The 14707-nt window shown below is 36.6% G+C and overlaps 3 protein-coding genes across 6 annotated transcripts; 1 reads left to right on the forward strand and 2 right to left on the reverse strand.

Moving 5' to 3' along the window:
• Positions 1 to 74: 74 nt before the first annotated feature.
• On the reverse strand, positions 75 to 1870 carry LOC103329588 (Alpha-L RNA-binding motif/Ribosomal protein S4 family protein). Its single transcript, XM_008232083.3, has 4 exons — positions 1669 to 1870; positions 1460 to 1567; positions 881 to 955; positions 75 to 549 (listed from the first exon to the last, which is right to left on the reverse strand). Exons 1-4 carry the CDS (start codon positions 1800 to 1802, stop codon positions 318 to 320), a joined length of 549 nt encoding a protein of 182 aa, XP_008230305.1. The 5' UTR covers positions 1803 to 1870; the 3' UTR covers positions 75 to 317.
• Positions 1871 to 5275: 3405 nt separating this feature from the next.
• On the forward strand, positions 5276 to 8741 carry LOC103329589 (rhamnogalacturonan I rhamnosyltransferase 1). Of its 2 annotated transcripts, none has more exons than XR_016126167.1 (8): positions 5276 to 6252; positions 6556 to 6623; positions 6738 to 6823; positions 6938 to 7091; positions 7182 to 7469; positions 7559 to 7763; positions 7852 to 8009; positions 8135 to 8741. XR_016126167.1 is itself a non-coding variant. In XM_008232084.2 (8 exons), the coding sequence occupies exons 5-8, from the start codon at positions 7396 to 7398 to the stop codon at positions 8379 to 8381; spliced, it is 684 nt and encodes a 227-aa protein (XP_008230306.2). In that variant the 5' UTR covers positions 5277 to 6252; positions 6556 to 6623; positions 6738 to 6823; positions 6938 to 7091; positions 7182 to 7395; the 3' UTR covers positions 8382 to 8741. The 2 variants fall into 2 exon arrangements, 1 of the variants encoding a protein (XP_008230306.2); XM_008232084.2 differs by having other exon boundaries at positions 5277 to 6252.
• A 1432-nt stretch (positions 8742 to 10173) lies between these two features.
• BIM3 (BES1-interacting Myc-like protein 3) lies at positions 10174 to 14157 on the reverse strand. Of its 3 annotated transcripts, none has more exons than XM_008232086.3 (8): positions 13951 to 14157; positions 13760 to 13835; positions 13550 to 13634; positions 12715 to 12784; positions 12507 to 12599; positions 11414 to 11826; positions 10771 to 10900; positions 10174 to 10559 (listed from the first exon to the last, which is right to left on the reverse strand). In XM_008232086.3, the coding sequence occupies exons 2-8, from the start codon at positions 13821 to 13823 to the stop codon at positions 10452 to 10454; spliced, it is 963 nt and encodes a 320-aa protein (XP_008230308.2). In that variant the 5' UTR covers positions 13824 to 13835; positions 13951 to 14157; the 3' UTR covers positions 10174 to 10451. The 3 variants fall into 3 exon arrangements, with proteins under 3 accessions (XP_008230308.2, XP_008230307.2, XP_088907420.1); XM_008232085.3 differs by having other exon boundaries at positions 13550 to 13646; XM_089051294.1 differs by lacking the exons at positions 13760 to 13835; positions 13951 to 14157 and having other exon boundaries at positions 12715 to 12834.
• Between the last annotated feature and the right edge of the window lie 550 nt (positions 14158 to 14707).

Here is a 14707-nt window from a genome sequence, read left to right on the forward strand (position 1 = left end):
ATGAGTTACTTCTACCTTTTTGCATCTTCATGATAGGAGCGCATTGTAATAAAAATGCATCAAGGATTTACATGTACAATAAAAAACAGTTTTCATACGGAAATATCATAATTTTTTTTTTAAAATTATACATTTCAACATGAAGATTAAAAAAACGTTGATAGTATTCAGCCACAAAAATGCCACATTTGGCGCTCAACAGCAAACCCTATGAGGTGTTCGATACATGATATACAATGCAAGATAAGAATTCGCTTCTCTTCAGCCACCAACAAAAGGAGACAAAGGAACCTTAAAATTAGCACGCAAGTGACTCCTCAGTTCATTGCATCATAATCGTCCAACTTGTCATTGTACTCCAGAACCTTTCTCCTAATCTTTGATGAATCCACCCATGTAACGAAGTCTTCCATATTCCTTGTCACTAGGAATGCTGGGTCAGTAACAGTCTCTGGACCAACTCGGAGGTGCCCTTGCTCAATGTATGTGACAGCCTCCTTCAGGTGCTCAGCAAACTTCAATCGGACCACCACAGTTGAAAGCCTACGTCTATAAACATAGACATCGTCAGTAAAGTAACAAGAGAGGTGCATGCAAAAATTTGGAAGAGAGTTGAGGTGCATGCAAAAATTTGGAAGCGAGTTCTTGTTCCTCCTTGTGTGTGGTAAGCCATCATGACTCACGAGAAAGATGTAAGGATTTTCATACTAAACTCAAACAAATTAGTATTACCCTCCAGGTAGTGCCAATAGCAATTGCAAAGAGAACCTCTTTTTTAATTTGTTGCAAACTTTTTGTCAATAGTTTATAAGAATTCACTCTCACATTTTCCCGTCAATGTATGACAAGCAAGTCCTGTAATGGAGTAATTGAAAATTACCTGCAAAAGGATGACACGGATAAATGATCACACAATGCCAAGCTTTGTCTGGATGGTATCACACCGATATTGTACCTGTCATCATTGTAAACCCTTTAACTATGAATCACACTTTAAAAACCACAGATGATACTAGATCTACCATTACCGCGGCAGTATTCTTGTACCATGCATCTAAACAAAGATAAATCTATCGAATCTGGATCGTGCAAAAGTCAAGCCATCTTTGGGATTATTCTCTTGATTTCAGTTCGCAACAAATTACACGAGAATAATCCAAAGACTTCTCTCTTTATATCAAACAGCAATGAAATACATTTGACTGCTTCAAATTTCTCATGTCAACACTACTATCACCTACACATAACACATGATGTCCAGCAGAAAACACCTTTGAAGAGCTAATTAAAAAAAAAGCTGATAACTTGTTATGGGTTTTCACTACGCAGCTTTGAAAGATTAATACTTCTAAGTGAACATACCAATTCAAGTTTATTCAGCATCAAAAAACAAACAAAATTTGCAGTATACTCCCTAACAGAACAATTTCTGTAGCACGTAAATAAATAAATAACTCACAGCTTTTCCAATAACATATCGGTCATTTCAATCCGAAAAGGGTCGTTTGGGTTCATCTGCTTCAATATGTTCACCAGCTTCTGCACCATCCGGCATAAACCCGAATATCTATTTTCCAATTTTCAATCGGGGAAAAAAAAAACTAAGATTGAGCGACCAATAACACCATAAAAATGACATTAAATTAAAAAAATACAAATATTATATACTTTTTATAATCGTCGCGACCGGTGACATGGTAACGTTGCAGAACCTGGGCTTCTCTGTGACCTCCTTCTCTCTTCCAATCCAAGAAGTTCACTTTCTTCAACAGCTTCTTCTCGTGAAACTTCAGCTTCCTCATGGTTGTTTTTCCGCAGAGAGAGAGAGAGAGAGAGACAGAGAGAGGTGCTAAAACCCTAGGATGAGGAAAAAGGTAGCTGCTAAACCCTAATTTGGGAAGAAATTGGGCCTAGAACTCAGATTTTAAAATTGGACTTGGCCTTTTAGAATTTGGGCTTCATGTTTCTGACCTAACATGAGTAAGCCCAAAAAATCAAAGGCCATACCATAGAACCCCAAAATGCCAAAGTTCCCAATACTCCAAAATGCTATTTTTGCTAAGACTCATAAAAATTCCACACATACAATCCAATTTAATGTTGTACACTTCTATATTTGCTACCAAATTGGTCTAGTCCCCTCACTTGTTATAAATTATAATTACTCTGAATAAATATTTATCTTTTAATAAGAGCGATAGTCTAAACTATTCTAATGTGCGAAAAAAAATTGTTCGAATTCAGACGCGATGAGTTCACCAACTGATCTAACCTCCATTCGCCCAAAGAAACATTTATTATAGCGAAGATGATAGGTGTAAGAATTAATGCAAAAGAAACTATGAGGCCCATTTTCTTTGACAGCTGAGAGGCCCCGCAAAGATCATTTACTGATCAACAACCAGATCCTAAGTCAATTTGCCTGGACCATCTGACTATCACTTATCATTGGAGAGTAGAAACTCGTGTCCATAAACACACAGAGTCATTCCACTCTCTCAGTGCACAAATAATGCACCAAAATAATGAAGGCCATCTTCATACTTGACATCAGTGGATTTTGGGCATATGCTAAATTCTCCATGAATGACATAAACATTGTGGTAATTAATGTACTGAGCTGCCCTTTTGCAGTTTTACTTGGGAGCTGATTTTCTCAATTTACACTCTTTTTTGCTTTTTAATATTTGTTGATTACTCTTTTTCTTTTTTGTTCTCTTTCCTATTCTAACATTGTCATACATTAATTTCTTTTTTACTTCACTTTTATATTATTTTTTTGGCTTTAATGTTAAAATAGTCCATGTGTTTTATCATGTTGGTTAATTTAGTCCATATGTTTTCAATTTGGCCAATTTAATCCATGTGTTTAAGACTATTAATCAATTTGGTTTGTTCCGTTAAAGTTGCCGCTAAATGAACATGATAATCTTTTTTCATTTCATTTTGAAAACCTATATAGCTTTTTGAAGTTAATAAAAAGTTGAATAAAGTTCAATTAAACTAAAATATATCATTAGAAAAAATAATTTAAAAAAACTTCAAAAGAAAACAAAAAGAAGGGCATAGTCTAGTCGGGAAGGGAAGGAGCTACTCAGCGAGTGGAGAAGTGGGAAGGACCATTGCGTAAAGGTAAGGCTACATGGGCTTTTATTATATATATATATTAGACATGGATGGATTGGAGTTGGGGAGGTAAGTGTGGCTTGGAGAGTTGGGGGCCTTTGGGTGTCAGTGGGGAAAATGGCTCGGGATATAGATTGACAGGGTTGTTGGATTGTTCCCACTTCTACAATCGCTGTGCAGCTCGTCCCCTCCCCGACTATGCCCTTCTTTTCTTTTTTCTAATGTTTAATTCAACTTTTTATTAACTTCATTAAGCATTATGGGTTTTCTAAAAAAATAAAAATATATATTATCATGTTCATTGAACGGCATAAAGAAAAATAAATAACATAAAAATATAAACAAAAAGAAAATAGAATGCAAGTTGAAAAATTAAGTATAAAGAAAAAGAAATAATATAAAAGTGAAATAAAAAGAAATTAATGTAGGATAAGAGTATAATATGAAAGAAAAAGATCTAAAAAGAACAAAATTAATTTAGAAATATTAAAAAGCAAAAGGGAGTGTATATAAAGAAAATAAGAGTGGAAAAATCAGCCCCATTTACTTATCTATGTCTTTGATGAAGATAGAACCATGGAAATATAGAACTAAAAAGACCACAACTACCCTCATATTATAATAATAACCCCATCATTGCTCTACTGACTATTTCACCCAATCATTGTGATGATGAGCAATTATAATATTATAGCTTTCACTCCGTGACTATTAATACATCATGTGGACACACACACCCAAAAAAAAAAAAAATTTATATGCTTGATTTGATTGTGAAGTTTATTGTTTGCCCAAGACTCAGATGAGGGCACCGCTCAACAGCAAATATGAAGAAAACAGTTGCAGGATTATTTCACTTTTGGCTAAAAGATGCTGCTGCTTCTGATGAACACCATGTTATTTATTGCATTTTCTTATATGAGAGACCAAAACCAAGTGATATTCATGCAGGACGCAAATTGCTCTGTCAAATGACAGATACAATCAATCACGGGGGATTTGTCACAATTGCTAACTCCAAAACTACATATCTTTCTCCAAACAAAAGAAAAAACAGACCATGACTTTGCTTTGACACGGCCAAAAGTGTCAGATGCTCTGTTTTCTTTAATTTATTTGTTGGTATTTTATTCATTTTAGAATAATTGGTCTCTCCATCTCATATAAAAGAGAAAATTGCTCTACTGGTATAATGTCCACATGTGGTGAGAGGACATCAGTAGGACTCTCTGCCCACGCCAATCACTAAAAGAAAGTTGCAAGTTGCCCATCACTGATTGAATGCTGAGCAATAAAATAGCAATGCAAACTCTGTTTTTTTCTTTTTAATTTCACACCAGAGTCAGCTGTAAAGAATTGTTAGATTCTATCTACCTATAACATTACCACAACGACATGAGCAAACAAAAAGGCCCCAAATCAAGATTTGCTGTACCTTTTATCCAAATGGTAACCTAGCATGACTCTTTTTGGCACAAATTTTATAAGAAGTGGCAACCTCATAGCTTGTAGCATTCGGATGGTTAAAAATGTGTACTCTTGCTCACAATGATTGTATATTGAATAAGCTTCCATGATCTCATATGGTATACATTTCAGTTTTCTTATTCAACACATTATACACATTTGAATGACCAATGTGAATGAAAAAGTTGAAGTAGTTAGGTAAAATAATCAATCTTTCAAGTATAACTTCAATACCTCCATTTTACCACAATGGAAGATTACCTAGAATGACGGTTTTTTTTCTTTTATTATTATTTTTATATGAGTCAAAACATAATTGACAAAACAAAACAAAACAATTACTTTAGTTATACGGCAAAAACAACTGCAGTGTCAACTTTGGTGCGAAAATAATTACTAAATAAAGTATGGTGGTCTATCTATACCACTACAATTTATCATCTCTCATGACTGCTGACTTGTAAATTTGTAATTAGATTTTGGTTGCAAATCCACTTCCTCCCAACAAACAATAATCTAATATCAAAGAGAAAAAAACAAATATAAAAAACTTGGGTGAGTTGTATTTGTGTTCATCTATATCCATTACTACCATGTATGTATGTATTCTGGTGTTTAAAGCAGAAACGATAGTGCTATCAGTGTTTATAAAAGTTTAATTATGTAAATGAAAACAAAATATAATGGGAGACGGTGAACAGAGTTCTAATTCTATAGGGTGTGAAATCCTAGTTTGGCCAGGCTTGCTATAAATGCGGTCACTTGAATTGACCCTTGATTGCAGACTTTTTTGTGTTTCTGTTTCTCATTGAAACTATACGCTATTTTCCTCATCTGCTCTGTGCTTCTCTGCTTTCTCCAACCACATTCTACAAGTTTTCCGGTGACTCTCGCCGGATTATTGGCCGGAATCTTACCGGCAAATTGAGAGCAACTCAAAGTGATTATTGGGTTTCGAAAGATTAAGCGTAAAGTTGCATTCTTCGAAATCTTTGGAAAGCTTTAGTTGGAAATTTTCTATTTTTGCTTTCTGGGTTTTGATGAGTATTGGTGGAGGGTCATAGGTGACAAGTTTTGGGTGGTTCGAAGTAAATATCTGAGAGTTGGTCTATTGATTATTTTAGTGCCAACTTTGTCAGAATCAAAGAAAGTTTAAATCTTTTTGTTATTTCGAGGCGTTTCGAGTATGTTATTAACTCTTGGAGGACCACCTTGTCTTGTGCATAGATAGCATTGGAGCGTCACCATCACCTTTTATCTATCAAAGATTGTGTTGAATTGCAGTAAGTCTGGTGTTTGAAGAGTTCAGTTTTCTGATGGTCTGTAGTTGATGAAGGTGTTTTGATCTGTTACAAATTACAATGTGCAAAGCAGAGGACTTTGAGAGATGTGATTATAGATCAGAGGGGAAGATGGGATTTAAGTTATTGGGTAGAGTTAAAAAATTGAAGAGTTCGATATTGAAGACGAACGCATGGTTGTTTATCATTCGGGCGATTGTTACAGCTTTGGTGTGGGCTTCTGCAGTTCAGCTGGTTGGAATATGGTTGATAAGGGGGCCAAGTTTGTTCAAGGTTTGCCCTCCCTGCCCTCAATTAGAGTTGCCTGCGCATGCTGAATTGGCTAAGCTTCCAATCCCAATTGCTCTCCCACCAAAGAGTAAGTTTTGAGCTTGTTAATAAAATCTTGATCGCTTTTGTGTGTAATTTACTACTTAGAGAACACATGTTTCAGGCAACCGAAGTAATGATCATACTTTAATATCATTCCAAACAGTTGATGTAGAATGATAATCTTCTTGAAGATGCTGACCTCTTTTATGTATTTCCGATGTTCATGTGGATTTTAATTTGTTTGGGCTCATTGGTAATTGGTTTATTCCATTATAGATACTCTCTTTCAATGAAAAGTTCGGAATTGGAATGTTGTTTGTTAGTTCTGAACTACTTTTATTTATTTCAGGGGTTTACAAGAATAATGGTTATCTCATGGTTTCTTGCAATGGAGGACTGAATCAAATGCGAGCCGCCGTGAGTTGCTAGCTCCTTCATCACAATTATGAACATTCTTATCTTAGATGGATGTTTTATTGCTATTCTGTTTTCACCACCATGTTATTTTTCTCACTTCTCACTTTGCTGCAGATCTGTGATATGGTTGCTATTGCCAGATACTTAAATGTGACTCTTATTGTTCCAGAGCTGGATAAAAACTCTTTTTGGGCGGCAAGGTAGGTTAATTAGTTTTCCCTTAAAATTATAAGGAAAGGATGTTCTCATTGTAAAGGCCCCTAATGAGAGAATAAGGAACATCTAGGTTCTAAGCTTTCCCCTTATTGTGGCAGTGAGTTTCAAGACATCTTTGATGTTGATCATTTCATTGCATCCTTGAGAGATGAAGTTCGGATATTAAAGGAACTGCCGCCACGGGTCAGGAAAAGAGCTGTATACTCGTTGCCACCTATTAGTTGGTCCAACATTTCCTACTACTTTCATCAGGTTGGTTCAAAAGACAAGTATTTGAGCATCATCTTTTTCCTTTTTCGGTTTATGACCATTCTCACTAATTCTGGAGGTGTTTGCCAACAGATCCTACCTCTGGTGCAGAAGTATAAAGTAGTACATTTGAATAAAACCGATGCTCGGTTAGCTAATAATGGGCTCCCTCTTGAGGTTCAGAAGTTGCGCTGCCGAGTTAATTTCCATGCTCTGAGATTCACTTCCCAGATAGAGGAAATTGGCAGAAAGCTTGTCAGAATTTTGAGAGAAAAGGCCCTTTCTGGCCCTTCATCTCAGATATGAAATGGATATGTTGGCATTCTCTGGCTGCAGTCATGGTTGCAACAATGATGAGGAAGAAGAACTCACAAGAATGAGGTAGGTCCTCTTTTAGTTTTGTTATTTTGTGCATCTTTAGTTGTTTTGCTTATCAACTCTTTTAATTATGGGATCTTACACATTGTTAGATATGCTAACCCCTTGTGGAAGATAAAAGACATAAATTCGGAAATGAAAAGGCTAGAAGGTTTATGTCCGCTAACACCAGAGGAAACTGCTCTAGTTTTGGTTGCACTTGGTATTGATCACAATGTCCAAATTTATATTGCTGCTGGAGAAATATATGGTGGAAACAGAAGGATGGAAAGTTTGAAATCTGCTTTTCCTAACTTGGTAAGTAGAACGACAAAGAAGCAACTTTTCCAACAATTATACATCATAGGGCTTTTCCATTACAATTTGCTTGAACTTTATGGAACAGGTCAGAAAAGAGACTCTGCTGGAGCCTTCGGACTTGAGGCTTTTCCCAAACCACTCTTCTCAAAGGGCAGCATTGGACTATCTTGTCTCCCTAGAGAGTGATATATTTATTCCTACATACGATGGAAATATGGCTAAAGTTGTTGAAGGCCATCGGAGGTAATATTCTTTTGGTATTTTAGTGTTCTAGCCAGATAAGATGTTTGTTGTTAATTGCCCCTTGCTTGGTCGTAGAATTATTTTGATCTGAGATAATGTTTCTCCTTGGCTTCTTCATATTTCAGATTCTTAGGTTTCAAAAAGACTGTTTTATTGGACAGAAAACTTCTGATTGGTTCAATAGAACAATTCAGTAGTGGATCATTGAGCTGGGATGAGTTCTCTTCTATTGTGAAGGAAGCTCATGCTGATCGGATGGGGAGCCCGAAGAAACGAGTTTCTATTGCAGATAAACCAAAGGAAGAAGATTATTTCTACTCAAATCCGCATGAATGTTTACAACTGTTAGATGAGCCACTGAGAAGCACATGATCTTGTCATGCCAAATACATGGTTTTTTTCTTTTTAACTTATGCAATGCGCCATTGAGAATTTATACAAGCAGTAATTAGGGGCTACTTTATGCTGTGGTCTTAAGTTAATACAGCAAAGGATAGTGTCATGTACAGAGAATTGGGTTGGGGTTGATCTTGGAGCCTCTGCTTGGATGCTCTTCAGAAAGCATTTGGGAGTTTATAGAATTTTCATTAATAAATCAGATTTTATGGGGTGAAATACCAAATAAGCTCATTGTAATTAGGGAATATTTTGCATTCTCCTGACGGGAGTTTTTAGGATGTTTACCTCAAAATCTCTCATGTACTTGTGTAATTGCAACAAGATATTCACCTTGCTTCTCTCTCTGTAAATGAATCTAGTGTTGATAAACTAATTGTGGTCATGTCATCTGGATGATGCCGCTGATAATATTAAATTACTTTTTGGTACTAAATCAGATTTCACCACATGAATTAGGCATGCCTAAACTAATAAACTCCCTATTGGAGTAGTGGATGTCAAGCCTCATGACGCAAATGCTTATAAAAACAGAACCCAGACCTCTTAAACTGACAGCAACTTTGCACCTGGAAAGCTGATGTTCCAGCCTACATATAAAATGGTGGGGTTTGGCAAATAATCCCCATCATTTCATGTCCTCAATTAGCTAGGACTCTGCACCAAACCTTGTATCTCCTTCATTGTTTAGTTTGCCATTAAATAAAATACGTATTATAAAACTTATAGTCCACCAGCTCCATGCTTCCAAAAAGTTGAATAAAGAATACATCATACTTAATGATACGATCCCAAAATTATTGCCCACTTAGTACTCAAGAAGAATAACAATAGTATTAACTTATTCATCATCCCAAGGTTCTTTTAGCATGTGGTTTTAGTCCATGTCCATTGATGTAAATGTGGGTCTCAGTGTGTCAAAGGTTGAAAGTCACCATACTATTGTCCTTAGCAAAATCCTTTAGTTTTTAAAAAATAAATAAATACAAGCGATAGTCTAAACTACAAGGAGGCGGGGGTTTCCCACACAACCAAGATGTCATGAGGGTTCGAACATAAAACCAAAAATCTGCAAATCAAGACACTTTTTCATTAAACTAGATCCTAATCCTCAAGTTTATAGGGAGAGAGAAAAATGAAAGAAGGATGTTAGTTGAAAGAGGTGATAGCAGCATAGCAATAATACCAATGAGTGATCCAAGAAAACTTGGTGTGTGATCCAAGAAGCTACCGTCCACTGAGAAACTAGAGTCTCTAGTCAATACACGGACAGGCACTTATGGCGTTGTTCTACTTCCACTCAATGAATATGAGTGTGGCCATTTATGCAAACTTAGCTTTCGCAGCACACAACCATTTCCAAAAAGGTGAAAGACTGAAAGCTCAAAGTGCTCTAACCTCATGAATGTCCATTTAAACTTAGGGAGAAGGAAGTTGGTGAAAAGCCATCCATTTGTACCATTTGATGTTATTTCATTCTTCGATTAATTCACATGTTGATAACGTTGCAGCTTTAATTATGAGTATTGGGATTGGAAATAGATTCCCCAAGCATATAGAATTTCAACAAGTAAATGCTAGAGCCGCTGAAAATTTCATCAAATTTTAATCTCAGATCACAAGACAATATCTCAATTTTACCCTGCCACATTACTCAAATTCTAAATCACAATTAGCTGCTGCTAATTCCAAAACTCCATTATCCATTTAATAAGCAATTAAGGTTTAATTCAAGGAGGAGGCAAGAGAAGAGAACATGGCGATGAAATTGAAATGTAAAAAAATTCATTAAAAGGCAGAAAAGAACATAAGAGCCGCTTCTTGTTACATGCATGGAATCATTCATCTGAAACTTCAAACTACAAACAAAAGAATATCTAACACGTCTATCTAGGAAAATTCATGCACAAACCATATACAATTTGAACTTCGACCTAGTTGTCTGTGGACCATGAAATTTTTTAACAAAAAGTGACCTGCCCAAGAGCGCCCCCTTTTCACCCTCAATAAAACAAGGAAATTAAGAAAAACTGGAACCCAGATATTCTAGCTTTCTCCTGTTCTGAACCGCTTATGAGCCGGTTCAAAGTCCTCATCACAACTGCTTACTTGGGTCTGTGTCATTTGATTGTTCAAGGATTGGTTCAATTGTGCCTGAACAAATATAAAAAAATAAGGGGAGAAAAATTCAAAGGCAAGGACACTAGACCATATGGCAAGACTAAAATAGGAGACATGCTGTCCGCCAATGTGCTCAAATGCCTACGGGATTTCACATTTAATAGTAAAAAAACACATCAGTAGCAGATGCAGCAGTCACATTTAGAATGGGGTTTAACGCAACGGTTGAAGATTCTAAACCAACCTTTGAACTAGATGCCATGGATGTCAGTCCACTGTCTACTCGACTCCCGACATTAATTTGAACCGAGATGCTGGCCTGGGACAAATCCACACCAGAAGATTGCAGTGCCTGTGTCAGATTGTTCAATACCCTGCTCAGCACAAAAGCTAACTCAGTAACAGCAAAATGATATCTTTCTATAACGAAGTAGATTATAAGAGTCCTGTTATATTATGCGAATCGAGTACTTCAAAATACAAAATTGATAGAATATGTAAGCATTGAAAACAATAGTTTGTGATACCATTACAGATTTCACGATCCAACATATCCTACAACAACATAAATAAAAGAAACAGCCATCATGGCTTAAATGTTAAAAGCTAACCCATCTTAAGGCCAATTTTGAAGAATGAAATGATCTACGGCTTCTCCTGGAAACTTATTTGAACATTTTGACAATATTTTCAGGCAATTATGAAATTCCTATTCCTAGTCCCCACTGGTAACGCTTTCAAAATTTGAACTCAAAATCTCAACTTAGGATAAGCATGATTGCAATAGAATACAACCAGGGGAATTTACTCCACCACAATAAACATGTTGAACAATAGCTTGGCATCTGGTACAATAAAGTTATCAAGAGATCTTTGTGGAAGCTCACCCTTGAGAGTAGGCACTTGAGATGCTACCAGATCCACTATTTTCATCCTGTTTCTTCAGTTTATCGTCTGAAGCAGTTGTAGATGTTATACCCTGCCACAATTGGTATGGAGGATTGGAAGTCATGTTCTCGGCATCAGAAATAGATTCCTGCAGAGGTTGTGTGGGTAGTCCAACACTCCCAATTGGGTCAAAGATGTTTTGTTGTTGCACATTAGGAACTGATCGAGTAGCTAACCCAGGTATGTGATCCAATGCTTTGTAAACAACGCCAGAGCCCAAGTCAGATTCCACTGAGTTATGGGTGTTGGGGAGCATTGCTGGAGAGACAACTGCATTATTCTCATGACCAGAACCATTGTTCATAACTTGAGACTGATCTACAAAATTTTCTCCAGGCCTATTATGATTTTTCTGTGGCAAACAAATAAATGGTAGGTTGGTAAGTTTCCACTGGGCGGGCAGCTACAAGTCATACTAATTCTTAATATCAGAAGTAACCTCCGAAAATCCTAAATACGCCCACATACAAATATATAGGGTTGCAGTTGTCTCAGGTATGATCTTGTTCTTCAGTAACAGTAAAAATCCTCTCTACCTGGATTTTGGTGCAAGTTGCAACTGTTGTGTGCAGGTGTCTATTTGGTGTTGGTTTCATGTACCATATACATGCTATGATTTAAGGGAACAACAGAATTTCATAGTTTCCAATTTTCTTTTTCCACCAAATAAAGGGCATAAATTGCACCTTCCAGCTATTAATTTGAAAAATACACACACAAAAAAACATATAGCAAAAGATAAAGTCTGACACTAACTTTCTTGGTATAAAGGCAAGGTTCTTCTGTCTCTAGTTGGACATGCCTCTTAGTGCATGCCAATAAGAAGTACCTCTAACACATGCAGATATTCAAAATGCACATACTCATGCCCAGCACTTACACTTTTTTCAAGTGTCAAAATAACACCTATTGAAATTGACAATGCCATACAAAAGTGATAAAGGATAATGACTCCAAGACCATAACACATGCATATCTAACCAAGCCAACACTCTCGCACACAGACACAGATATCAAGCATTAGAGTTTTACCCATGGCATCAATTTTGTGGGCTCTGGACTCCATCCTTGGTATCCCTCATACAAATTTACCTTCTCCTGTAAAAATTGTATATACTCTATAACCTGCATATAGACACAATATATTTGAATATGATACGGAGCATGTTCTATCAAAATAATATGACAATGAGGGTAAAGTATTATCAACATATAAGCAGAGCACAAATGGAATGCGTACCTCCAACAAGAATGAGGCCTTATCCCTTTTCTGATCATTTTTGGGTATGAGATCTCTCAACATCTGAAATCTGCCTCAGAAATATGTATTGCCCAGGTGAGTGAAGAGTTTATGCCCATGCTATTAAAAAGAAAGACCCGCATAGCATAAAAGAGCAGCAAACAAAGTTACAACAGTAATAGAAAGATAAAATCTTCATATCGCCAACAATTTAACTTAATACCAAAAAAGAAGAGAGGGGGGGTTGGGGAGGAAGGATCAAAGACTACAATAAAAGATCAACACATAATGCTTTCATTAAATATAAATAAATAAACATTCGATGCTCAAATTTGCTAACTTGCATGAGTAATAGACAAATTCAATTTTGGATAGCCAAATAGGCTTGAAAATGTGTACCCACAAGGTCAAACATTTTGTAAATTTTTGAACTTTTTAAGTTTTTAATTCTTGTAAGAGAATTTTCTACAGCTTAGAAGTCCTCCTTTACCACCCTGAACTCTCTTCTTTTTCTCTTCCTAATACAAAATTCAACAAAACACACAACTGAAGTACGACATCTACGAAAATATAATGCCAACTTTTCCTGTAGGTACATTGTGGCAATTGGTAAGGCCCCATTTTGTTTGAAAAATGAAACGAAAAATGAAAATGAAAACACAGAGACCTTTTACTGCAACTATAACATATCCAACGCAAAAACAATTTCCCTCTACTTATTCTAACTATAATTTTCGAGCTCTGGAAACATGTACAAAGCAGAATTGCAAAAGAAAAATTGAAGGAGTGATTTAATGCAAAGAGGAAAAAAAAAGGGCTTAGGCTTTGAGCTTGCCTCTCATTAATCTTGCTCCTCCTACGCTGCTCAGTCTCGGAATGCTTGGACCGGTTCTTTTCCCTGCCTTGCCCTTCTACCTTCACTGCCAAATTCCCTATCAATTCATTATTAGCTTCATTCCTTAACAACAACAACAACAACAAAAAAACCAGTTCTCAAGGCAGCCACAACTAGCTCACATGGAGAGAGAGAGAGAGAGGGAGATACCTCCATGAGACTCTTCATCATCGTCTTCAAATTCATCGTGGTGGCCCTTGGAAGCTTTCGCCATCTCCGATATATACTGTAACCGCCACAAATATAATAAATTTATCCCTAAATAAATAAATAAAATGAAGCCAATATGACAATACACACAGAGAGAGAGAGAGAGAGAGAGAGAGAGAGAGAGAGAGTACTCAGGAGGAGTTTGTAAGACAGTGCGGCGAGTGTGAGTGGTGGCTGTAGTGGAATGCGGGAGGTCCTGGTCGAAGGGGAGTGCCCGAATTGGGTCCGACGGGTCTGGAAATAGTTAAAAAGGTGTGGTCTTGTTGGTGGAGTTTTGGATTTTGGATTTTGTACAGACAGTTGTTACAGTAAAGACAACCATGGAATTGGAGCCCTAGGTGGCACTGTTTCTATTCTTTAAACGAGTAACTTAAAAACCAAAGACCTTAACAAATATTTAATTATTTTTAATATTAATTAATTCCACCATTAAACCTTAATTAACTGATTTATTCATTCTGGTAGTGGCCACCACTGGAACTAATGTGACCCGCCAGCCACCAGGGCCTAATTTGGGCTAATTTGTTCTTCTTGTGACCACGTGGGCTTGGGCTTAGAGATGCATCTCATGATTCCTGATGGACTCTACCCTATAACATGATCAGTCCACAGCTATCTTGTTGTCGCATCAAGGTGTGGGACCTGACCTTAGAGAGGGAGAGAAACTCTCACGCAACGTTTTCTTATCTCCGGTCAATAATGCAATGAAATGTAGAATAACTTTTTCATATGTCATTGTATTATTGACAAGGTATTGGAGTGTTACCCTTTGCTCTATGTTTTAGTTTCTCATGAATGAGATGTTTTCTGCATTGGATAATATGGACGAAATTCCTTCCACGAGTTTGAAGTAGAATTTTGAGTTTATATTTTCTACAGTTTGTTAAA

The sequence above is a fragment of the Prunus mume genome, linkage group LG4, assembly GCF_029339155.1.
Source record: "Prunus mume cultivar Tortuosa linkage group LG4, ASM2933915v1, whole genome shotgun sequence".
NCBI classification, from domain to species: Eukaryota; Viridiplantae; Streptophyta; class Magnoliopsida; order Rosales; family Rosaceae; genus Prunus; species Prunus mume.